The sequence below is a fragment of the Petromyzon marinus genome, chromosome 10 (genome assembly GCF_048934315.1).
Source record: "Petromyzon marinus isolate PM22_M1 ecotype Great Lakes invasive population chromosome 10, UKy_Petmar_22M1.pri1.0, whole genome shotgun sequence".
NCBI lineage: Eukaryota > Metazoa > Chordata > Hyperoartia > Petromyzontiformes > Petromyzontidae > Petromyzon > Petromyzon marinus.
The window spans coordinates 4434399-4461443 of NC_133676.1; the positions used below are offsets into that span (position 1 = coordinate 4434399).

At 54.2% G+C, this 27045-nt stretch overlaps 1 protein-coding gene across 7 annotated transcripts in view; it reads right to left on the reverse strand.

Moving 5' to 3' along the window:
* Positions 1-234: 234 nt before the first annotated feature.
* Positions 235-27045, reverse strand: part of LOC116941068 (histone deacetylase 4-like) — a 113116-nt gene continuing 86305 nt past the window's right edge. For 5 of the 7 annotated variants that reach the window (XM_076066068.1, XM_076066067.1, XM_076066066.1 and 2 more), the window contains 3 exons: positions 26823-26942; positions 25609-25706; positions 21746-23065 (listed from right to left, as the gene is read on the reverse strand). In XM_076066068.1, coding sequence (XP_075922183.1) covers positions 22423-23065; positions 25609-25706; positions 26823-26942 — 861 coding nt within the window. In that variant the 3' untranslated portion in view covers positions 21746-22422. Of the gene's footprint in view, positions 13924-14269; positions 14424-15524; positions 15610-19045; positions 19180-21745; positions 23066-25608; positions 25707-26822; positions 26943-27045 lie in introns of those variants that run through there. The other 2 variants (XM_032951670.2, XM_032951672.2) reach the window with 1 other exon arrangement.

Here is a 27045-nt window from a genome sequence, read left to right on the forward strand (position 1 = left end):
TAATGAACGCATCGTGAACGTTTGCGCGTGGCGAGCAGCTTGTGCACGTGAACGGACAATCGGAAATAAAGGCTCCTCATTCATTCCGTGCCGGCCATTGGAAGGCGGTTGGGAGATGTGGTGGTAGTGGGGGTGTTGTTTGGCCATACTTCACCACAGCTGCTCGGCACGGGCTGTAATCCCGATCCAAAAGAATCCTCTAGAAATAGAGGCACGACTCGTCAAGCAGAGCGCTGTGATCTCGTTCATTTTATTGATGCCACACAAACGGCACGTCGCTTGGACATTTCCAATCGGGGAACAATGCTAAAATATATATATGTACGCGCGTGTGTATGTAAACTAGGTAATATGGGATACGCTAATGCCATCATCGTCATCATTAGTACAGGAGCAATGGGGACTCGGTGGGACACGTGGTCTCGAGAATCGCTCCCTCCGCCCCCGCCACCCCCATCATCACCCCACTCGACCACCTCGCCGCTCCTTGTGTAAAAAAAAACCAACACAAAAAAACCACAATGCGAGTAGTCGACCACCGTCTTGCTCCGAACAAATGGAACAGACGGGGGGGGGGGGTCTCACGGAAACAGTAGCCGCAACGACCTTAACAAAGTGTCGCACATGCCAATACAAAAAAAGACAACAGCCACAAAATACCCGGAGAGAGATTGGTGATAAAAACGCACGCGGATCGCGCCGTGAGTGAAACTCGATTCGTGTTGAGTGCGCCCAGTGGCGTCGGCGATAGTGGTAGGATATGAGGCCTCGTGGAATCAAATCACTGTGGTTTAAAACAATGCCATCCAGTAGTCATGGAATCACTTGAGAGCGGACACAGGTTAGTAGGTACCGGTTTCCTTTCTTTTTACGTGGCGAAAACAACGTGGAGCGTTTTGCGTCCCGAGTGATGTCACCAAGTGAGCGGAAGCATTTCATCATTAAACACGCACGCGTGATTGGTAAAGAGGAGAAGCGGAGATTCAAAGACGCAACAATCGCGTGGATGCAAAAAACGCTTTATAACTTGAACGGCCGTATTCAAAACTCGGGTCACATTCACACGGAGCGTGGATTATATATTCATAGCTGCGTGAGTGTGTACACATATATATCTCAAACGTGTCAAAGTGAATGTCGCACACGTGTATACCCGAACGTGTTTTCTCAAATGACCAATACAAAGCCAACGTGGAATTATAAAACACAAAGAGACTCTCTCTCTCTCTCCGTCACACACTCAACTCACGGACACACACGCAACAGGTACAACAACAAAGCCAATGGATTTAAACTGGCCGGCCTGACCCGAACGTACAATGAAGTCAAGAACAGCGAATCCACAGAGAGAGACAGATATTTTGGCCGAATTGCGAATCACCCCCCCCCCCCCCTCTCTCTCTCCCCGATGCGTGGAACTCTCAGCAACTGCATCGCAGCGAGCGCCGGAGAGGCAGGAGACTTGAGGACACGGACGGGATGAGGGCATTTCTGTCGGACGGCGTCACACAACACGACTGCCTTAAAGCAATACGCATACAACCCACGCACGCGAGAGCTCTCGTCTTGTAGCTACCGCGCGCCCTATGCTCAGTTGGTGCGCCTAGCGAGTACGCAGGAGGTGCAACTGCACCGGAGCCCACGGGCCTGAGAAGGAATCCAGGCGCCGTGGCCACTCCTGACAATCAGGGCCTACAGTAAACCTGGCTACGCCACCGCTCGAGCCGCGCGTCCCCAGGATCTCTTAGTCCTATCCGACGTAAAAAAAAGAGACTTCATTGACGGTCAAGCGCGATCATTTTGGCACTCCAGTGACGTCGGTGTGGCGCTCCTGCCAGAATGACGTCAGGGCGGTGACGTCACCGAGGGTGCCGCGATGGATCCGCATGGCCACGATTTTAAAAGTCCTTTTTTTAAAAAAATCTGTCCTCATTGGTCACGGTGATTCCACTGCTGTACGAAGGCCTCCGCAACGCGCAAGGGATATTTAAGCTCGTGCTACACATCCCGAGGCGTGCAGCTACAAGATGAGCGTCGACTGGGCGGTTTCGTGGTTTGCTGTTGAAAATCAGCCGAGCATGCTGCACGTGGCCTTGCGTGACAATTCACGGGACGCCCATCGTCTCCGGGGGTTCCGTGTTTATTTCATATTTATTTAGCGATCACATGCCTAGAGAGAAAACACCGAAAGCCTTACGCGCACGTCGATGGAAAAAAGTGTCGACACAACGAGGGTTCTACGTGGACTTGACACGCGATACAAATATAGCTGCCTTTGTTAATATCCACCAGGGCAAGTCACTCACTGGCAATAGCAGTCATTTGCATATTTTTGTACACGCGCGGACACCATGCCAGCTGGCCACTGCACCGGCCATCCCTTGCAGTAACGACGCCGATGACGATGGGAGTTATAATAAAGCTGCTGCTGATGGTGTTGATGAAGACACTCGTAAGTGGACACACAGACACACGTACACAGTAAGTGAACACACACGGTAAAATGGGCAGGGCCACCAGCTGCGCGTTCCACGCACCCACGTGCTAATTAATGTAACTCTCACTTGGGTGTTATAATTTGCCGCGTTGTTGCTCGAATGAGTATTTTTTTATTCGAGTAAAAACAGGTTGGTAAAATCGATTAGTCGGATATTTTTTTTAACATGTAAAAATAGTGCAAGACCATTTCAGACGAGGGCATATGTACACGGACCTATTTTTCTTTGTTATATCCGATTAATTGCTAAAGCAACGAGTAAAAAGACCGATTTCAATCGTATAAGTGAAGGAATTCGTCCAACTTGCAACTGGACACCCAATGATTGAGATCCCCAACGCATGGGACGCACACGTTCGACCGTTTTCCTCAATTCAGCTCCACTTGTATGGTTAAGATCGTAGCTATAATAATGATCAACACCAGAGGCGGTGGGTGGGGCGTGACGCGTGCTCGTGTCCTTCACAAGCTTCGGATTTAGCTTCAGATCAGCCCCGACAAACACGCGGAGTGGCTGGCTCCACACTGAAGCTCCCAGAGACAAGCAACGTTGTGGCCTCAGCCGCGAAGGCCGAGGCCGCGCTCACGAACAGGACACACGGCCAGAACCGACACCACGGGCCGTGCCACCACCGGTCCAATCAACTCCGCTCGCCACTTCATCTCGACCCAATGACCCCGTCACCACCGACACCCCCCAAACCCCACCCCTAACCGCTCCTTGTCCATTCCTAACACCACCACCCCCCACCGTCCCCCAGCAGTTGGATGCAAAAACAGATTCGTGTCTGGCTGCCAAAGCGTCTGGAGCCAGACACGGGGAGGTGCAAAGCGACATTAGCGGGTAGGCGACGCTAATACCGTGTGGCCAGACGGGACAACTACTTGTAAACGCGGGGGCCGCTCCTCTCTCGCCCTCTCTCTCTCTCTGCCGTCACCTGCAGAAGATGCCCTGCTGTAGACGCCCACTATGTACACTCACATACACACATATATATTTCTATACGGTACTCAAGAAATCCTGAACATTAAAATACAAAATAACAACACTTGATCCCTTTTATCGCTCTCTCCGCCTGCCACTCGCCTCGCGCAACCATGGCCCGTCGCCACACGCGACCGCTGGAACAAAGCAACTAAACCGTATCGAACTTATGTATTGCCTTTCGGATGCTTTGATATCATCGCGCAGCCACCATCTACCTCGGCACGACGTCGCCCGTCAGTGACCATCACCCGTCAGTGACCATCACTCCAGCTTCCCCGTGGAAATTAGTCACCGGATTCAGGCCGCAGGCTCGCCAGAATCGCAGATCGTGCAATCAAGGAAGTCCTTTTTGGAACAAAACCACAATCTGGACCGCAAGAAATTACCGCATGCAACCGCTAATCACATGAGCTGGTGGTCACCACCATCACGGATAACCAACACAGATGATCAACATCACTTCCCACGTGCGCTGCTACCGAGTGGCCAAAATCAGGTCGTTACAATTTTTTAGCGTCATGGTTCGAAATTGCCAGGGCCGTCAAAAGGTTTTTTTTTTCTTCCGAGGTGCCCTCTGGATCCGAGGCCTCGAGAAAACTGGTCCACCACCTACCAACCCGCTCCCTGTGGCCCTGCTCTTGTCCAATCAGCCGTGAGCCAAATACTGCTGCCTCAAAGAGACGTGGCCCTCTGAAGGGAGACAGTGGGAGCGTTCTCTGAATACTGCACACGAGTTACTGCGGTTCCGAGGTGGACGGGACTGCAGAATCTCACGTTTGGTAAAACCCTGATGCATGTTCTACCCGTGCCACCACGGGGGACGGGAGGGGGGGGGGCTGGGGGGAGGGAGCAACGGCTGGAGCAACATCAAAATAATAAAAATTACAACTATATATTTATATATTAGTGGAAATGTTTTTTTTTACATCTTAGGGTTTTAGGATATGCAGGTTCGCTCTGCTCCGTGTGCACGCGGATGAGCGTGTATACAGCGAGGTGACTGTGCGCTTGCACATGCGTGAACACACGCCTGTGCTACTGCATGTACGTTCTTGCATGTTTGTACTTGGGGCTTGCAAGTATGACTTGTTACATGTGTGTGCATGCACGTGTAGTTTGCGGAGAGCGGAGGTGTCGCAGTTAGCGGGCTGCACTACAAATCCGGTGACCCGAGTTCGATCCCCGCTCACGGCCAACACCAGTGACAATTGTCTCAAACGGTCCTGGGCCTCAGCTAGCTCGACTCAGCCTCAAACGAGCGCCTGGTGCGATATGTGAAGATGGCGTGTTCTCCTCAAAACCTGTTCCCACACTGGTCTGAGCACGCTGTGGTGGTTCCTGGCTCCACACAAAGTACCGTGCCAAAAACCATGAGTTTCTCTCTCTCTCCAGCTCACGGAATCACCATACACACGCCCCATCCACTCCTACTTTCTTCAAGGGCGATGGATAATTTACTTTAACTGAAAAAGCTGCAGCAGCAGCAAAAGGAGCTCGAGAAGTCGGAGCAAATGCTCCAGCAGCAGCATCAGCAGAAGGTCAAGGAGTAGCAGAAGGCGAAGCTTCGGTAGAAGCAGATAAATATCATGAACAGACAAAATCTGCATCTGCAGCATCTCGAGGCACAGCAGCAGGAAATTGAGTTTAAGCAAAAGTTGTTCCAGCTGCAGGCTGAGATGTCCATTGAGGAGCCCCCGCTGATGCAGCAGCTCAAGAAGTTTCAGATGAAGGCGCAGTCGGTGGAGCTTTACAAGAAGCTATTGCTGGAGGTGGAGAAGAAAAAGCAGAAGACAGCAGCAGGAGCTGGAGGAGCAATGGGAGGAGCAGGGGGAGGAGCAGCAGGAGCAGGAGATGCAGCAGGAGGAGCAGTAGGAGGAACAGGAGAAGGAGAATGAGCAGCAGGAGGAGCAGGAGCAGCAGGAGATGCAGCAGGAGGAGCAGGAGCACGAGCAGATGCAGCAGGAGGAGATGCAGGAGGAGCTTTTCCACTTGGAGCTCTCCGACACAGATGAAGGAGAGACGGTGATTGGTGAGCGTAAACGAAATTGGAGTCGGGAGGAAACTATTACACGAATAAAGGGCTATGCACACTTCAAAGGCGTTAAAAAACACAAACCGAACCAGGCGCTGTGGACGCGCCTCACATGCCGCCTACGCAGACAGGGAGTGAAATATCAGATGTCACAGGGTCAGGGCCGCTGGAAGACTCTGCGCAAGCCATATCGCAAGGCCCTGGTGCTGAAATGCCGTGGTGTTCAAAATTGGTGGAAATCGTGCAACGTCCTCAATGAACTGCACCCAATCGAGGGAGGGGGTGGGGCGCGGGCTGCGGAGGGCGGCAACATCGCAGCCGGAAAATCGGACGGCAGCACAGGCGGGCACTTCGCTGCCATCCTCAGCCCGGCCTCCTGCACAACTGCCAGCAACACAAGAGAGTTGAGCGATGAAAAGATGTGCTGATGGGGAGACACCGCAGACCCTAAATGTACAACACTACCCATACTCCGCGTACTGCTAGCCAAAGACTCGCACACGCACACGGGGAGCAGAGGCCAAGCGATTGGAGGGGAGAGTCCGAGTGGCGGGCCAACCCCTCGTCCATATCGTGGGACGTGGTAACAGGTAAAGTACAGGATAGGCAGACAGGGCGAAGTATGGTGGGTAGTTCGATCACCTGGGCCGCTTCGATAACCAAGAAGGCCTGTAGGGACTCACCTGGAAGCGCGCTGGCTAATGGGGCTCTGGTTAAAATCCCGGGTGGATACCAAGTGGCCAACGGCCCACCTCGGTGGGGTGGATGTGCTACGGTCCATATGGCCAACGGCATATGGCGGAGGAGCCACGGGATGTCTGGTGCTTCAGGACAAGCCTTCCAATCGTCTTGGTTTTCTGCCTCGCCAGTGGACCCAGGCTTGGTTCCTGGTTAATCCCCGTGCGATAGCTGGTGTGTAACAGACACTTCACGTAAATTAATTCACGCACTGGCACCCTCCAGGGAAACTGTGCCATCGCACCACCACACTACTACAAAGCCCTTGGGCGATTGGCAAGTGGCGAGCGGGGCAGGCCTATGCAGTTAGAAGCTCCTAGTCACAACCCAGCACCAAGGCAGCGGCTATTAGAAGGTCGTCATGCATTTGGATTAGGCAGGAGTGCATCCCGGCAGCTGTTGCTGTGACTGAGCAGACCCACCAGGATCCACTCTGCTCACGCCAAATGGGGAGGGGGCTAGAAAAGGTGCCCTAAACATAGCCTGCCTAGCAACATCCTGTCTGGCTTACCGCGACCAGAGGGAGCATCAATAATTGCGGTCGAAACAAAACGAAACATAACCTAAACATTGGATCGTGGAATGTCAGGACCCTCACAGGCAACCCAAACTCGCAATGTCCAGAGCGCCGAACAGCTCGTGTGCCACACGCGAGCCGAGACGATTTAATATCCATATTGTCGCCCTCAGCGAAACCCGTCTGGCGGATGAAGGCCAACTGACCGAGCTAGGTGGAGGCCACACCTTCTTTTGGAAGGGTAAACCAGCGCATGAACGACACTTGCATGGTGTAGAGCTTGCAATAGACAACATGCACATCAGCATCTTAAGTGAGCTCCCAATTGGTAGCAATGAACGTTTTGTGACCCTACGCCTGAAACACGCAAAAGACCAACATGCAACCATCATCAGCACCTATGCACCAACACTGGACTTAAGAAGACACCAAGGAGACCTACTACAGCCAACTCAACCAAATCCTTCAGAGTACGCCAAAAACTGACGAGCTGATTCTCCTCGGCGACTTTAATGCTGGAGTTGGGAGAGAATCAAATGTGGAACGGTGTCATTTGTAAAGAGGGAGTTGGAAAGTCCAACTCCAATGGTCACCTTCTTCTTACAAATTGTTCTGAGTACGACCTGACAATCACTAACACCTTATTCAGGCAGAAAAATAGCCTTAAGACCTCCTGGTGCCACCCTCGATCACACCAATGGCATTTACTGGACTACGTGATTGTCAGGAAGCTTGACAGCACAGACGTCCGCATCACTCGTGCCATGATCAATGCAGACGATTGCTGGACTGACCACAGACTAATTCGATCAGTGATGACTCAGAAAACTAAACCCCAAATACATCAACCGACCAAAACCACAGAGGAAAAGACTCAATGTAACCAGACTAAAAGACCCAGCAGTACAGGCCCCACTGAAATAACTAGCTCAAAGACTCAGCACCAACCAGGCTTCAGGAAATGTTCACGAGTACTGGACACAACTGAAGACGGCAGTTATAACCAGCTATAAAAACACCGTTGGCTACACAAGAAAGAAAAACTGCGACTGGTTTGATGACAACGACCAGGAAATCACAGGCCTCATTGACAAGAAGCGGAAAGTGTTCACTGCCTGGTAACAACACAAAGTCTGGACAGAAAAAAAACAATCATATACGGAGGCCAAATCGGAAGTACAAACTCAAATCCTGGAACTAAAGAACAAATGGTTCATAAACAAAGCAGAAGAAATACAACATCTTGTAGATTCCAATAACCCACATGATTTTTTTTAAAGCAACCAAAGTCTTAAATGGACCGTCAAAACAGGGCCTTGCACCACTTCAGTCTAAGGATGGGACAGAACCCTTCTAAGACAAATATGAAATTATCTCCCGCTGGCAGGAACACTTCAGCACTCTGTTCGACTGCAACGCTGTTGTAGACGCTTTAATATTCAGTGAGATTCTGCAACACTCCACCACTGAGGATTTAGCTGGAGAACCAACGATGCTTGAAGTGGCTAAAGCTGTCAAGCAGATGAAAGAGAACCAAGCTATTGGGCTGGACCAGATTCCTGCTGGGATTTACAAACATGGAGGACAACGCCTACTGGAACACCTGCATTCCCTTATGGCCAGAATCTGGAATGATGAAGACCTTCCCAACGAACTGAAAGATGCCATCATTGTCACCGTATTAAAAAAAAAGGTGACAAGTCAAACTGTGACAACTATAGAGGAATCTCTCTTCTTGCCACTGGTGGAAAATTCTGGCAAGAATCATACTAAACAGACTTCTACCACTTGCTGAAAAACTCCTTCATGAATCCAAGAGTGGTTTTCGACTTAACAGGGGAACCTAATGCATGATCTTCTGAGCCCATCAACTCCAAGAGAAGTGCCAGGAGCAGAGACTACCATTGTACATGGTGTCTTCTTTGATTTGACTAAAGCTTTTGATTGTTAATCGTGATGCACTATGGAGAATCCTTCTGATACATGGCTGCCCAACAAAATTTGTTAACGTCCTCGGTCTGTTGCATCACGGTGTGAAGGCTGTCATTCTCTCTGATGGCGAAACCTCAGAGCCAATCGAAGGACCGGTGTGAAGCAAGGCTGCGTTATTGCACCAACTCTTTTCTCCATCTTCCTGGCGGGAATGCTTCATCTGACAGAGAAAAGACTTCCCAGAGGCATGAATATCACATATAGGACAGATGGGAACATATTCAACATCAACCGTTTCAGAGCCAAGTCAAAAACATCAATCACATCCGTTATTGAATTCCAATATGGTGCTGATGCCCAAGTCAGTGCCTGCTCAGAAGCTGACCTTCAGGTCATCGTCAACATATTTACAGATGCTTACAGCAGGATGGGTCTAACATTGAATACCAGCAAAACAAAGATTATTTTTCAACAAGCTCTGGGGGGACACCTACCCCCCCCTACAAGCATTACCAACAATGCAATACTAAAAAAACGTTCCCAGTTTCCCATACATCTCGCTAGCAATGTCTCAACTGATTATGAAATACATCGGATTTCCAGAGCTTGTGCTGCCTTTGGCAAACGTAAGAACAGGGTCTTTGAAGACCACGACAATTCCACCAAGACCAAAGTGGCTGTGTATAACGCTGTGACCATTACAACCCTCTAATACGGTGCAGAAACCTGGACCACTTATCGTAAACACGTAAAATCTCTCGAAATGTTTCATCAACGCTGTCTCAGGAAAATACTAAGCATCACCTGGGAAGAAAGACAAACTAATATCAGTGTCCTGGAGCGATCCAACTCATCCAGCATAGAGGCCATCATGATCAAGTATCAACTCTCAGATGGGCAGGTCACCTTGTGAGCATGACTCGAGGCTTCCGAAGCAAATCTTCTATTCCCAGCTCAGCGATGGATCACGTGCCCCCGGAGGTCAAAGGAAGTGTGTCTGTGACAACCTTAAAATGTACCTCAAGCGAAGCCACATAGATCCAAACAAATGGGAAATCTATGCTCTTGATAGACCATCATGGAAGGCCAAAAAAAACAATGGAATTCAGCATTTTGAGGCCGAGCGAAGAGAGTTGATAGCCAGTAAAAGAGCATGCCGCAAAGCATGTACACCAGAGACAGAGACGATGAGTGGGAGCCCCAGGATGGCCCATCCGTGCCCTCACTGTGCGAAGATCTGCAGGTCACGGATTGGCCTATTCAGCCATCTCACAACACGGACAAGTGACACCTGGAGGGAAATCTTACTCGACTACGAGGGATCCCAGAAGATGTGAAGAACGCGGCCGGTTGTGATGCTGGCCACCCACCCCTTCTCGTGTGCAGTTTCGTTCTTCATAGGTCCTCGCTAACAGCGCTTGCCCCAACAGTCTGTTAAGGCTATACAGGGGATGTTTGTCTGTGTTTGTTTGTACGTATGTGGAAAAATAATGGCGTTTTCTTTTACACAATTTGTCAGCAGAGGGTCACAGGCCCAGCACGTCAAGCGTCCATCAAACCAACAGCACAGCACGATCGGAGTAGTAATAGATAGTATAAGGGTGAAACAGGCTTCTTGAATAGAGCAAGGTTATAGGAGCTTGGGGAAAAGAGGCGATGGGAGGGAATTCACATAGCTGTCATCCAATACGGTTTACCCGTCTTCTTGTACAAGGAAATTGAGATTTCAGGTCCATACGGCGTTCAGCCGTTTCAATACGGGCAGCAATAAAATCATACGGCCAAATAAAAAAAAGTCGTGGGACATTTTTTTTTTTACTCTGGAAAGTAGCGATCCCCACTGACCGTAGCATGATAAGTAGCATCACCGACACCAATTATAAAAAAATGAATACATAAAACAGTTTTTGTTTCGGAACATAATTTTTGTCTATTTGTGTTTTTCCCTAGGGATGGGACTTTGTAGGATGAACGTTGAGATTTGTAAGGGGCACGGGGTGACCAATAAAGTCTGAATTGGTCTGTAATAAGGTAGGGCACTGATAAGGGGTTGACAGGCGTGAATTGAGTGCGAGGGAACGTGCCAAGAGAGGTGTCGTGACCTACAGTGTGGTGGTCGAATGGATTGGATGAGTCAGTCTGAACTGAAGAGAAGAAATAACGTCTTGCGGAACACCAGAGTCAATCGCGAAGGCGTCCGATTGGCCACCACCCACTACTGGACTGCAGATTTGAAAAAAAGAGAGATGAAAATATAAGGGTACAGATTCGGGTGGAAGCCAGATGACGGGTGGAGCTTGGCATGTTGCGTGCGGTGCCAGGCACGATCCAACGCTCGAGCGATGTCAAGGGCCATGATCGTAGACTCTCCAAAATGGTCAAGGCTTGAGTTCCAAACACGAGTCACGTAAGCCGACAGAGGCCACCTGTAGATTGTGCCGGACGGAACCCACGTTGACGATCACCAAGACACGGTAGCGATGGAGCAGCCGATTGCTGCCGGAAGATTCCGTCACTCTGCATAGTAATGGCACAATGCCTGTCATGCCATGGCGACCATAATCCTTGGAGCTAATACGTTTGGCGAGTGAACAACGTACATCATGCACTGCAAATCTTAAGCGTTTTCATCCATTGGATGGAATTACTGGAGGTGGCATTCAAGAGTGGTATTTGCTGAAAATGGGCCAGATAGAGATTGTGTATTGTGTCAAGAATGACAGACCCAGATCGGTCCCCGATCGGTGTAAATGAAGTTTTTCAGAGTGCCTGCCTGTTAGCCACCGCAAAGAACAACGAAGAGTATGTCTCGACACAGCACAAGACGCGAGAAGAGTACTCTTCACCAGAGTTAACTGCTCTAGTACAGTCAGCGCACCCTACAGGCAAAAGCCTCTGTGTTATTTTGAACGTGGCCTCACCAGCGCTGCCAGGTATCCCCGTCACGAACCGGCATAACAAATTATCCCAGATGACACCCCTGCATTGCACCATGGGTTCGGGCCGCTGTACGATCTGCGATCTGGTGGCCAGGCTTGCGGGGAAACCGTTTAACTGGGGCGGCCCTCAGAACAGCTCGAGAGCTACCACAAGAAGACTTGCCGACTGCAGTCAGAGCAGAACAACGCTGGATCAGGTACCGGCCGGTAACCTCAATCAGGCCTACCAACAGGACGCAGCCCCCTTTCAGAACACCTCTGGTGTGTGTGTGTCGTGGGTGAAATGGGTAACTGTCATTGAAAACAAGTAGAATATAAAAACAACAACAACAGGAGTACTTGTCCATTTCTGTATGTCGTTATACCTCAGGTCATTCGCAACTGCGAGAGTACTCCAGCTGGTCAGTAAATACGTGACGATCACTATACAGAAAGTAGATGTTAACTGTTGGAAGGTCACCGAAATAACTACGTACGCGCGCGCGCGCATCATGCAGTCCACTCCGTGCTGGGCGTGGGTGGAGGGGAGGTTGGGAACAATCCACAAACCAAGGAGCACTCTTTGCCCCCCCCCCCCCTTCCCCGTTCGCGCGCTCAGAACGCGGCAGAAAAAATATCGCGCAGCCGCGAGACCCGAGGCTCGCCCGTTTAAGTGACAAACGAAGCGACCTTTAACCCCCCCCCAGCACGGGTTAAAAGAAGCTGGCGGGGTTCGGATGATCGTTTAGTATGAAAGTACAAAAGAAATAATAATAATATTCATCATTGTAAAAAATGAAAACTCGACAAGTCGAGAACGAAAACGTTCGGTACAAAATAACACTGCTTGGTCATTTGAAACATTCTTTTGAGATGCGCGGCAAGGGCGAGTAGTTTCAAAAGCCGAAGTGGTCACGAGCGAACTGCCTGCCACCCAAATAAATATCTCCTATAGCTCGGGCATTCATAAATACAAACATGCGTAGAAAAGCTGGAGAGCCGCCAGGCGTCCCGATTTTATTACAATAAGTGCTTTTCGTGTGTGATTCCTCCTTTAATCTTTTCTTACGTCGGGGGGGGGGGGGGGTGAAGACGTGAATTCAGTGTTTGTTTTTTTTTACATTCAACAAAAAGACGTTGAGGAACAGGACGAGCCGAGCGTCCGTGAGAATTTAAGGCTGTGTTTCCGCGGAAGCCGTCGCCCCACTACCCCCCCCCCCAACTCAACCGAAAAAGCGGTCACGAAGGCACAATCGTCCCAGCGCCCCAAGTCAACGACGGCCTTGCCGAAAAAAAGCAACCTCCAATACCTGCCGGTGTCGCTGGCTCCAGCGCTTGGGCCCCCCCCCCCCCGCACCCCTCACCTGTACACGCGCGGCCCGACGCGGCCAACTTCAAATACCTTTTAAGAAATGTGCCGGCGATTTGGACAGCTCGGTTGCGTTACAGCCCCCTGACGAGCGTCGACATCCACACGGCCTTTCCGGAGTGTTGTTACGGTGGAGGTAACGCCACCCGTTGTCTTCTGGACCAACAGCGCAGCCTTAGCCACTGTCGTGGCGATCCATAACCGATGAAGGTCATTGCCATCATCTTTACGATTATTATTACTGTTGTGATTATTTGGGAAAAACCTTGTTGATGTTGTTGTTGGCGGTGGTGGCCCCTGCAGCTGAGTGGCGTCACCAGCCCCGAACGCCAGCAGCCGGAAGCCTTCTTTGTAAACGGTTCGCCGCTTCGACGCCTAAAGCTATGAACTCTGGGTATCGCCGTGACACCGCCATGGCTTAAGAACTCAAGGACCTACGGTACCCCACGGTGGGCACGCTCTCCCTGTTCCCCCGCTGCGGCCAAGCACTCGCACGTCAACGTGTCTCACCCCCAGCCGCCTCCCCCCCCTACTATGCGCAGACCGCAACGACGCCCGGCCTCGCCAACGCGGAGGGCGTCGGGGCAGCGGTGGCGAGCGTGGGCGCAGCACCGCGGGCGGCTCGCCGCGCCAGTAACCGCAGCGTCACCGTCACCGCGGGGGCGCCACCACCGCCTCCCTTCTCCCGCGGCTCCGAGCTGCTGTGGAGGCGGACGTGGCCAGTGGAGGTGGGGGCGGGGGGATAGGGGGGTGGGGGGGGGGGTGGGCCACAGCCGATTCTCCCGAAAAACAAAACAAATTCCACGGCCAGTGTGGTCGGCCGCCGCCGCCGCCGTCGAAGGAAAGGTGGTCGCGAGACGGGGAACAGACCCTGCCGGCGCCCCCGCGGCTCCTACGCCCCGGAGCCCTCTTCCATCGGCTCCTCGGGCGGCCTGCACGGACACACGGCACCCGCACGGCACTCGGTTTGGGGCAAAGGAGCGGCGGGGCGGTGTGCGGTGGAGCGGTGGTCGCTTTGAACGTGGCAAAACATTCATTTTTGTCGTCAAAGAGCTGGAATTTGGCCAAAATAAAATCAGAAGCAATTTTATCGACGCTGTGTTGTGCCAGTCATTGGCGACTCGGATTGAGAACATCAACTCCACTACACTTAAAGATTGAATTTTAATCACGGATGGCCGAGGCCCGGATTCGAACCCAGCGTCTCTGCGGTGGCCAGCTTGGCGCTCTGACCCCCGCGCCACCTCGGCGATGTTGGCGCGACGGCGCCGCCCGCACCTGCCCTCCTCGTCGGCGCTGTGCTGCCGGCCGGCCACGGTGAGCGAGGCGAGCGCCGTGACGGTGTCGGCCTCCTCGCGCTCGTGGCCCTGGAGCTCGACGAGCGACAGCGCCAGCGAGCGTGCGTAGCGGCACACGCACGGCCACAGCTTCCCTGCACGCGCGTGGACAAGGTCAGGCGCTCGCGCATAGCCAGAGACACGGCAGACACATCGGCAACGCGGGCAGAGAGCGAGGTGGCGTGATCGACGCTGGACCAGCTACCGCGACGTTGCCACGGCGCTGCCGCAGGCAACCCAGAATCATCGTTCTGTCCAACGACGAAACCACGCGCCATTAACCCCTTTCAGTGATCCACAGCTGGATGGGGCGGCAGGGGGGGGGGGGGGGGAGTGTCTCCGTAAGCCGCGTAAGTTGTGGGGGGAGGGGGTTATTTTGGCCATGCTTCACTCCGCCGGTCGAGTGCGGCATTGGTGGAGGCGTGCGAGCACGTCACGAGACAATTCCTGCACGGTAATCTGCCGCCCACAGCACAGCCCCCCCGCGAACCCGACAGGCGTTATAGATGTACCGCCGATACGGGAGGGCGTTCTGTAAAAAAAAATCAACGCAGCTGGTAATGCTGCTGGTGCAGCCTGTCTGGATTGTGGTGTGGTGGGCGTGGGGGGGGGGGGCCACTCCGAGAGGGCAGGTGCGGGTGGGATGAGTGGCGGGGGAGGGGTGGGGCATACGTGTGGCCTGTATGTATGTATATGTTGAACTTCCGTACGTAGCCAACCGTGCTAATCAGAGGTTCGGGGGAAGGACAACAAACTAAACGCAAAAAGCAGTTATAAAGAAATGAGTTTTCAAACTGGATGTAAAAAAAAGTGCATAGCTCCAGTGGCTTCCTGATATCGGAAGGTAGAGCGTTCCAGACGGCCGCGGAAGCGCACCGAAAAGCGCGCGATGCGGTGACCTCCGTCTTTGTTCAATGGTCAGCCCAAACCCACCGCTGCTGCGAGGGTGTCTGGGGAGTTCGCGCGATGGATTGTGCTCCTTTGACGAGATCAGCGAGCTATTGCAGTTCATTTGTGGCAAGGACTTTGTGTGTGCGTGTAATGAGTGCCGACCTCATGACGTACGCGTCGCGGTGTGGCGCGTAGGGGCGTGGGTGGGATGAGAGGGTGCAGGGGGGTGCGGGGTGGGGGGGGGGGTGGAAGGGGCGGGGCAGCGTCCGATGGCGTGGGAGAGCGCACGCACGTGCAGGCCTCACCCTGGATCTGGATGACCTTCTCGAGCGACGCCACCGCGTTTTGGTTTGGCCGGCACTGAAGGACATCGGCAGGCAGCGGCTCAAGCTGCACCGGGGGGGGGGGGGGGGATGGGGGGGCGGGGAAAGATTCGCAAGGAAGGGTTAAAGGATTGTCGACACGCGAGACACGCGCGCGCGTTTCACGTAGACCCGTGTAGCCCAGGCGCGGACAGTCCAGGTGTTTTTGGGAACAATTTGGGGAAAATCCCCCCAACAGGAAGTGGACACCGATGCCACCCCCCCCCCCCCCACACTTGACGACACGTGGTGCTCGAGTGAGACACTTTCGTAACACTTTCTCCTGTGTTGTGCGTTTTTTTGTCACGACTCACTACGTACGCATTACGGGAACTGGCGCGATCTCAGGCACAGTGTGATATCGCGCGACACGAGCATCGATATATCACCGCGGCCTAGAGAAAAACGCCTAAAACTGGCACGGCCTCCAGTTTCAAGATAATTTGATCGAAACCCTCGGCCTCTTCTCTTCGCCATCGCCGACCGCGCCCGCGCCCTCCTCCCAAAGGACGAGTGCTCAACCCGCCCGCGATTTGACGGCGGGCGCGAAAGAGCCCGGGCGTTGAAATTCTTGCCCCGAATTCCGCCTTTTTTCAAGCGGAGGGAAGCAAACTGCACGGGAGAGCGATCCAAACAGATGCGCCGAGATGCCCACCATCGTTAGCACTCGCTGTCCACACACTTCGAGTTTGAAGGGTTGACTTCGGCACAGAGAGAGCGGAGCCTTGGAACGAATTTGATTGCTGGCAAAAGAAGCGTGACTTTACTCCGGTTTTCATCTCATCCCCAGAAATCTGTCCTCTTTCCACAGCCACGTGGCCAGCTTTGTTTCTAACCCTCGCAGTGTTTTTTGTGGTCACTTTGAAGTTGCGCGCCAGGGGCTTGGACAGCCTCCCCCCCCCACCACTGCTCCTCTAAATCACGAGGGCGACGCTGCGGCACGCTACTCATCCTCCTCCTACGTCACCAGCCGCCACCTGCGAGGTAGCTGTGCAGCGGCGGGGGCACGTCGCGTGCGAGCGATGGGACGTGCGGTCGTTTGGAATTGCGCGCCGCGCACGGGCGTCGTGTGGTACACGGCGGGGTCGGCAGCACGCAAAAATACCACGGCTTCGACCGCTGCTTTGGGAAAATCCAAAGCCGGTCCCACGTGCGCCGCTACCGCTAACAAAAAAGAAGAGTCCACGAGCAACGGCGGAGGAATCCGGTGCCTGCCTGGTCCCCACAGGGCACGCAAACGGCATGTGGGGGGAAACCCGCTTTCGTTCCTTTCGCGACCATTATTATCCACGACAGAGGTTTTTTTTATTTATTTTGGGTTAGGTCACGTAAATATATATGTTGTGACGTTAAACCCGCCGCTACCCGACAGACAATTAGTAAGATTTGTGACGTAAACAAACATGCAAATAAGTTACTCGTTCAGCACACCGGTGTGTTGGAGAGTAAACTCAGAATTGTAAATGTTGTGGGTTTACTCTCCAACACACCGGTGTGCTGAAATAGTAACTAATTGACACGTTTTGTTTACGTGACAAACGTTACTAATTAATTGACTGTGTCGGGTGGTGGCGGGTTTAACGAAACATTTATATTTAAGCCATCTAACCCAAAAAAAACCCCTCTATTATGAGTAAGATAGTCAATCAGTCGGTAAGATACAAGGCCCGGAGGATAATCAGGAAGACACAAGGTTGGGCAGACAGGAAGACAGTGATACAGACAGAGGGTCAATAAAATAGTCAAGGAGGCAATAGGGCAGTCAGACAGTCTGCCAGCAAGACAGCCAGACAGTGAGTAAGATGGTCATAAAGCCAGTCGGTCAGAATATTGCCGGACCGCACAAAACGTGCGCACCACTCTCCGCCTTCCATGATGTGGCCACCTCCACTGTCTTTAGCGTCGTGTCGACCCCCCCCCCCTCCTGCAAAGCAGCAGCATCACCGACATCATAATCGTCAATTATAATCAATCATCATCAACGTCATCATCATGCCTCAGAGTCAGCAACAGGAGTACCGGTTTTGTGGGAAGTCAACACTTGTCATGAAATTAGAAACTTGACTGCCGGCCAGAAAAAATGTGGAATTTCCACAACGGTGTCAGAGCCACCATCATAATCATTGTAATGAATCACAGCCTCTTGTCCTTGGGAGCCAGCGTTCTTTGGGTGCCTTTGTAGATTTTCTTCACTCTTGATGCGATCCTTGCAGCTTTTATATTGAGTGCCGCTCTCAAGCGAAGCAGAATGGGTGTGATCCACTTCCTCTACAGGGGCCTCCAACAATGTGCCACGAGTTAAAACTGCCGGGGACTGGGGTTGAGGCCAGGTTTCACCGTCTGCGCACAAGGTCCCTCGGAACATCGAGATGGCGCTCCTGCCTGCGTGCTCCATTACACGAAGTGTCCGCGGTAATAAGTTGCGTCTGTCCCCCGAGAATCGATGGCGCGCGCGGCGCAGCGTCTGGCAATACTCTTATCAGAATCTTTTTTGAGGGATGTGACGAGCGATTTGGCAAGCAAACACCTTCACACCGCCCGTTGATCACCGAGGGTAAGCTTGGATGCGTAGATCGGTTTCCCCTCATTCATATTCATCTCTCCCTCCCGATGCTCTGCGCTCAGTGGCAGTGGATTCCAACCCCCCCCCCCCCCCGCCCCCCCGAGGACTGGCGACGGCTTTTTCGTCGAGGTCACGGGGTTGAGGCGTAGCGACGGCTCCCTGCTCGACCAAACTCCGGAATCATAATCTGTATTCATCCTGGAGGAATCTGCTTTCATTTGTGCTTTCGTTCGTTTCACATTGATGCACGTACGTACGTTGAACGTCTTTCGCACTGAACGTAGCCGACCGTGCTAATCGGAGGTGCGGGGGAAGGACAACAAACTAAAACACAAAAATCAGTTCTAAAGAAATTAGTTTGCAACCTAGATGTAAAAGTGCATAGCTAATATTGGAAGCGAGTTCCAGACGGCCGCAGAAGCGCATCTGAAAGCGATTGATGCGGTGACCGTCTTTGCTCGATGGCCGAGCCAAGAGCCGCTGTGACGATGACCGGAGTTGGCGTGGTGATGGTTCATGCTCCTTGACGAGATCAGCAGCAAGGCATTGTGGGGTTCATTTGCGGCAAGCACTCTGTGTGTAATCGAGTGCGACCTCGTAATTTATTCGCTTGGAAACCGGAAGCCAATAACAGCTCGGGGAGCACTGGACGACGGACGACGGTCGGATCTCGCAGGACCCGGTTCACGACACGCGCCAACGAATTTGGTCCACACGCGGCAGCTCGGTAATGTTTATATTCCACGTGCCAACGAGCATACGGGGGGGGGGGGGGGCACGAGCGGTCGCCGCTCGCGCAAAACACACAAACAGTACACCAAAAGGCACGACAGCGGCGATCGGCCAGACCGAGGCGTCTTTTGCGATGCCCCGGACGTGCAGCGTGCGTCGCGGCCATCACCTGGTTGCCCAGCAGCACGGTGACGCACGCCTCGGAGGCGTCGCAGATGGCGGTGAGGTCGTGTCCACCCTCGAGCGCGAGCACAACGCGTCCGCCCGCCAGGCTCATGAGCTGCCGCGTCAGGTACCCGAAGCCTGCGCGAGAGCGCACGCACGGGCGCACGCACGGGCGCACGCACGGGTACACACATGATAAGGACGCACGCACACATGTACGCAGGCAGCAACAGCCGCCACCACTTGTCACCCGCTAAGTGGAGCACCGCGGGGCTTGCGACAGGCTAGCAGCATGCTCGGGTCACGTGAATTGTTGAAGGCTCGATGGGCAGGGAGGTCACAGGACGGGCCAAGGGGGTTATGGGTTAACGCGTACGTGTGCGCACACACACACACGGAGGACAAGCGTACATACACACGCACACACAACCATGTGCATCCACACGCTCACATGCACAACAAAATGGGATAGCGTGCTTTTGGCCTGGACGGAATGTTGGGGCCCTGGTGGGTAGGGAGCATCTGGCATGGTCGGTGTTTGTATGAGTGGCCGGCGGGTCCACCGCACTGCTCTCTCAAGCAACCGCACCGCTCTAAAGCAACCGCACCGTGCCGCAGAGGCACGTGCATGCTTGTTTGGGTTGCACGCACACACGGACGCGCACGTGGATGCCCGCGCACACACGCACGCGCGCCTACACGTGCAAACTGGAATACAAGCAAGAGCATGAAAACGCAACACATGTGCGCTGTGGTCAGGGAAATATGCGTCGGGACGAGACTCGGCTCATGATTAAGCATTGATTGGTAGCAGTCCCACAGCCAGGTGCAAGAAAAGGGCCTGCACACTCACAGAAGCACACACACCCGCAATCTTCCAGAACACAAGCACACACAATCACTCCCAACGTGCACACACACATATACCCTCCCGGCACACAGCACACACACACGCACATCCTGCATGCACATACGCACACAATTTGCCAGGACACACATACACATTATCCCAACGAACACAAAGACAATGATTCCCCGTATCGCCTTCAACAGACTGTTGGGGCAAGTGCTGTTTGCGAGCACCTATGAAGGCCAGCACAGCACACGAGGGGGTGGGAGGCCAGCGCCATGCACGGCCGCCTTTGTCTCCCAGTGGCGATGTTTACACATTGCCTCAGGTACTCATTTAGGGGAGGCCGAGTACCGGTTCAAATAATCATCATTGGTGTTGGCCATGAGCGGGAATCGAACTCGGGCCGTCTGAGTTTGTAGCGCAGCGCTAACTTGCTGTACTACAAACACGCACAAACACACCCTCCCAGCACACACACCCTCCCAGCACACACGCACACCCACGCTCCCTAAACAGAGCATGCTGGTCACGGTGCCGCCCCTGCACGGCACGTGCAGTTGAAAGCCGCGTTTGGCGGCGAGGTCGCCGCCGCGCCGAGCGGTCCAACAAAAGCACGGCCGTCACGACGGCATCGCGTGCGCCGACTTTGGCAGACGCGCACGGGGCAGGATGTGAACGTCACCCTGGCAAGGACCAACTGACAAGGGCCTGCCCGGCGGCTCAAAAGGCAGACCAAACAGAAGGTAAACATCACTATCAGCAGCATCGTCGTCGTCGTCGTCTTCTTCACCATCCTCATCAGCAGCAGAATCTAGATAATGATCACGAGCAACATGGGAAAGATGAACATGATGGTCATCAGCAGCATGAGCAGCATGATGGTCATCAGAAGCAGCAGAATCAGAATATTTATTTATACTGGAGGAATCCAAAGAGCGATGCCATTTTTCACAGATGTACAGTAAGCAGCAACATTTTTGTGATCATCATGAGAAGCAACAGCAACATCAGTATCCACACTGTGAGCAGCGTCATCAGGTTCACCGTCATCTCAAGTACAACGTCCACGTTATGTCAACGTGACACGTGCGTCACGGCGCCCTTTTCAACGGCGGTCTGCAGGTCGCGCCGTTCCCAAACGCCCAAGCCCCCAGGATCACGCGGTAGCAGCAACGGCGGCGGCGGCAGCAGCAGAAAGTGTGACGCAGCATTTCCCAGCGGCGTTCTCACCACCGCAAGGAAAACCACTCGCGGCCTCCCCGCCGTCTGCTGCTGATTGCGGGAGTCGTCATCACCCGCACCACGAGGGGAGTGCGGCACGGAGGCTGGGCCGGGTGGGGTGTGTTGGAGCGGCACTCCAGACTCCTCGTCCCCCTACGCAATGCACTCATACCCATCCGTGCGGACGGGCGGGCGGACGGCACCCTCCCCCCTAATGCACCCACTCATCGCACTACACAGCTGCGGTACGCTGATGAGATAAACAGACTGAGTCGGGAGGGAGCTAAGGCTGGGAGGGTTGGGGGGGGGGAGGTTTAAGTAAGTGTTGGAATCGGTTAACAGATGTCTCTCCGTCAGCACCCCCGCCACCTCTCCCATCTCCTTCTCCTCGCCGACCTCTCTCCCCGAGTCCCGTGCTCCTCGTGACCCCGCTCCTCCCTTTCAAATCGACGCCCACGGGGCCGCCCGGGCGAGCACGGCAGGGAGGTACAAACCACCTCGCCCCGCACGCTCGGCCATCGGGTCCCTCTGGCCACTGTCGACGCTGTTGGTTGGGGCAGGGCCAGGCCTCGGGCCCCTAGTGGGGGATCGCGGGTGGCCTTGACCATCTGGGTTTTTGCCGGCGATGTGGGAAAAAAAAACTAACAAAAAATCTGCAAAAAAATCGAGCCGAGAAATGTGGCGCTGCTCGCCGCAAGCTTGACGCAGCGAGAGAGCTCTGCTCAACGTCCGCTCAAGCAACGTCTGCGTTGAATAAGGAGTTTTGGGAGTGGCGGATTGAAAAAACTCACATGATGAACGATACCTAAGCCCAATGTAAAACTAATTGCCATAACAATAATCCAAACGCTAACCTTGCCTCCAACGCTCAAGTGCAGCAGAGTATTTCCAGTCGTGAACGGGCGACCCATCTCAAACTGGATGAGAGGCACGGAGGGAGAGTACGAGAGGGGAGGAGTGAGACACACGTGCACACAAAAACGTACAGAAAGAGAGAGAGCACCAAGGCTGCGTGCGGCCGGGCTGGAGTAATGATGTTGCCAGCGATTGTGTCCGGATGTGAGCGTGGCGCCCGTGCATGGGCCTTGGCAGTGGGCGGTGGGAAGGTGCAAATGTGCGTGGGATCCATCCCGCTCCCAAGTAAACACAGAACCGTTTTTAAACAATTTGCTTTATAAAGCAGACAGCGTTTTGATGTGAAAACCATTCAACTTGGGGGACATAAACAGCGGGCAAAGGCCAGGCAATTTAGCAGTGCGTAAATATAACAAATGAAGCTTAGAAATGTCGCGCAAATAATTTCACAGCTAATAGCTTTTCCATTTTTTCTTTGGCACGGTGTGAGAGAGGAGAAGAATCGGCTGTGGGGCTGGAGAAGAAGGGAGACGCAAAGGAGACAGAGAGCCGGTGCCGGCGATGCCACTGCGGCCAGCAACGAGCGCGCTGGCGCTGACCCAACAACCCCCAAACCTGACCTTGGCTCTGACCTTGACCTCAGCCAAATCCCGACCTCGGCCCCAGTATGAACATCGCCCCCCTCGAGTGACCAACCATGGCGTAGCATCGCCACTCGTCCGGGGTAGCCAAGGGGGAATGTACACCGAGCTCCAGCATGGAGCGTACGGTGCCACCACAGGGGCCTCCCAGGGTTCAGAGTTCACCGCGGCCGGCGTTCGCATTTCTCCCGCTGGCGCCGCCAAGAGGTCGCGGGGACACGGGGGCAAGGAGGCGCCGGGCGAGTTCGGCCCGAGGGTGTACGGTGGGAGTGACGGACGGGAGCTGTGGGGGGGGGGCAAGGGGTAAGGTGGCAGTGGCGGTGTGCAGGACGCACACTTAGCGGAGACGCTGTAGCCGCCGAGCTGCGGCGGGTGACCCTCGACGGCATCGAACCCGGCCGACACGAGCACCAGCTCCGGGGAAAACTCCCCCGCGATCGGCATCACCACCGTCCTGCGGGGACCGGGGTTGGGGGTCAGGAGGTGGACAATCGGCATCGTTTATTATTTTTATTTCCGCGCCTCCCACGCAGTGCATATTGAGGAGTCGGAAAGAGAGCGGCGTTTGAGATAATTACCAGCGAATCACAAAGGAAGGAAGTAATTACGATACAAATACACTGCTCACAATCAGTACACACAATACACACGAACTGACGAGAATAAATAAAATGGAAAAGTTAAACTGCGCTCGAAACTCCTCCCTGTTTTGCTCACTTTATTTATTATTTCACATCATTCACACGCCCTCCGAGATTGACAACCCTCGTCGTTTCATCAGCCGAGTTGCCGACCGCACGACTGCGCCCACATCCAACCTCCGCGCGGTTACTGTGCGGCGTTCAACACAGGAAATCCCGCGGGCACCGTGACGTCCGGCGAAAATCACGCGCTCGCAAGTGACAAGGTGCCGGCGTTTGTTTAAAAGAATCTCGCTAACCGCTAACAAATGCTGACGGCCGAGCCATGAATGTCTTCTTTATACGCACCACCAGCATCGCTGTCCGCCCTTCCTGCTCACGCCACCCCCTCCTGGTACCCAGGGCCTGCCCGACCCAGATCAAGAGGAAGGTGAGCGTGGACAGACCCAGCCCTGGGTTGACTGCCCCCCCCCCCCGGGTCCCTACAAACGTCCGAATCGGTTCTCTCCGCTGTGACGTTTTACAGCTGGAGAATAAAACGCGGCGAGACGTAAAACCGGAGCGACGGCTCCAAAACACTCGCAGCGGTGGCACAGTGCACCGTGACACGGAACATGCGCAGCGCGATCACCTGATACGCACAAACACAACACGCACACCACCAATGCAGCACGCAAAAGCGATGCACCGCCCATCGAATGCACGGAAGCAAGGGGCACTTATCCGATGCGTGCACTTCGCTCAGTGCGCGCGCACGCACAGCACGCACAGCACAGCGTGCGTGTACCGCAGAGCGGCGCGCGCACAGCTGCTCGTGGTAACGCACGCGCGTGCACGGCCACTGCCACTGCCGCCGGGTTCGCTGCAAGTGCTCCTCCGTCCCGCGACGCGGAGATAAAAGGCAACGACGCAAAAACGCACCCAAATAAAAAAACACGCGGCCCTTCGATTTCGGCGCGAGCATTTTGAGCACCGTCACGTAAACTGCCGGCGATCGGCAGAGACGGAGGGCGGACACTCGGGACCCCCGTTTTATTCATCTCGGTTCAAACGGCGGGGCCGGCATCAGAGCAGCAGAGCGCGGCGCTCGTTGCCAAAGCCGCCGGTGGCTCGGCGCCGCGCCGGGGCAGCTGTTTGCCATTACGCCGTGAGATTCATAAGCGCGTGCGCCGCACTCCAACGCCGTAGGTGGGCGAGGCGTGATTGTGAGTTGTCAAAATGAGTTGTCAAATCCGTTAAATTGATAAATTGGCTTTGTGCGGTGTTAATATTCTTTTCCGTAATACTGTATTTGGGGAGCAGCACAAAAAAAGGAGAGTTTTTGCCCTAATCTCCGTTGACGCACGGCAGGGCTGCAGCTCGCTCGGGCTGACGCTCAAATTCTGACTTCGGCGATTAAGCTGAAAATTATTACGAGCGAGCAATGCGGACTTCTCCGCGTCTCGGATGGAAATTGCTCTGAGCGCGGGCAACCTCGCTCCCAGAAACCCAGACCTGGTCGGATCGCAATCTCGGACAACTCCCCCGTACTTTTTTTTTTTACTCAACTTCGTTTCAACGCAAAATCAATTTCAGGACCCTTGCCACAATCACCGCACCGGCTTACGGAACGGCAATAACGGCGGTAACCGTACGCGGCCAGTTGTTGCAGACGTGACCTATTAGTGTGCACTCTCAGCAGGGGAACGCGCAGTGGGGGGGGGGGGGTGAGGGTTAAAATGGACAGGCGGCAGGAGAGGTTGTGGGAGGGGAGGGTTCTTGGGTGTGTGGTGGTGGGGGGAGGGAGAGAGGCAGGGATGTGGGGGGGGGGGTTGGGGGTGGGGAGCGGCAAAGTCCTCACACATGAAACGCGGCGTGCAAGGCCCCGGGCTAAACCGGCGGCACGGGCAGATTACGGCTAAATTGGAAACAGTCCGCGTGCTGCCAGGCTGGACGGAAAACAAACCGAGCCGTATGGTCTGAATTAGTGTCAAGTACATCCAACTCGAAGCTCTCCCCTCCTCGCTTCAGCGCAGCTCAACGCAGCGCTAGACCATCCCGGGCCAGCCCAGCCAACCAGGGAAGAGCAGGCAGCCCCACCAGCCCGCCCCAAATCGGCGAACTTAACCCCCCCCCCCGCCCCCCACTGCTACCGCCCCCCGCCCCCACCACTAGCCATCGCTTTCATCTCGCGGCCGGTGAGCCGGGGGCCTCCGCGCAGGCAAGGCATGCGGGCTGGCTGACATTTTGGCGGGGGGGGTCCTCGTCGACAGAGCCAGCGGCCGGTCACCATGACACGTGGCGGCGAGCGATGGCGGCACGGTGGCGGCGTGCGCGACAACAGCCAGGGCTGCCGGCTGATGGCGGGCGCCGTTACCTGAACGCGGCCAGGTACTCGGCGTCGCCCATGGGTGGGTCCACCCCTCCCGTCCACGCCACGTTCACCGTGAAGCCCACGCCAGGCCCTGTGCCCACCTGTCGCCGGAACAGGCACCCATCGTGATCAATGTTATAACCACCACCATCATATTGTCATCGTCATTATCATCAGGGTCATTATCGTCGTTGTCATCATCATGACCATCATCATAATCATTGTAGACACCATTGTCATCATGATTATCATAGTAACCAAAATAACATTTTCTGATTTGCTTGTGAGTGTACGTATACAAGTAGTCATATCAGTCAGTCAACCCATGGCACCTGGGTCTGTTCCATTACCTGCCAACGGGTGTTTGATACCTCATGTGGCCTTAAAGTGCACATAGCCTGGCACAAGCGCCATGGTGACATCACCACCACATAGTGGCGAATGGCGGTTGTTGTTGTTGTATAAGTAGTAACAAAGACAAATTAAACTCCAACTGCAGAATAACTGTGTACATGAGGAGACATCTCACATCTCAAAGAACACAAACTGAACACGGGATTCTGAACACGGCGCATAACGAGTGCACAGAAAAGCTGTAATCATAGGCTGCCAGGGAACAGCGGCCATAAAAAGCTAAGCAATGACAGGAACACAGTTCTGGCTTCCCGTGAGCCTCTGCTGTCACCAACCGAGACGTCCGCGCGGTGCAACGGGGGGTGGGGAGGGACGGCGCTCCCAGGCAGCAGTGCAGGGAGATGAGACGCAACAAAGAGCTAGTGAAAACATTTTTTTTTACTAAACTAATTTTATTCTACCAGGTAAGGCCAACTGAGCTATGGTAGCTCTTTTTCAGAAACGACCTGGCCAGAAATGGCTTATCATGTGGAAAATGTACAGCAGACAATACTCTAAACGCACGTTTCTAAATGTTGAGGGAAAAACTGGAGGACCCGGATACAAAATCTGCGCGACCACGGGGAGAGAGACACGCAAACCCCAAATATACAGCAGGAGTCAGGGTCAGGATGGAACCCACGACCTCCTGTATAACGGGCGAGGTAGTTGACATCTCGCCACCACGGCGCACCTCTGACTTCTGCGAAGACGAGCAAGGCCTTGGCGAGTTGAGGGGCACCCGCGCGATCCCGCACGCAGGCAATCCCGCACGCACGCGGTCCCGCACGCACGCGGTCCCGCACGCGGGCAAGCGGCCTCACCTCCTCGGGAGCCCCGCTGCCTGGGAAGAAGTTCCCGTTGTCGTAGCGGTGCAGCGAGACGTAGAGGATGCCGGGGTCGCTGTAGAACGCCTGTTGGGTGCCGTTGCCGTGGTGCACGTCCTGAAGCACGCGCACACGCACGCACGCACACGCGTGAACACGTGGGAATTAAACCGTGACGTGCACAGTAACACACTAACACGCACGCAACGCGCAAATAAAA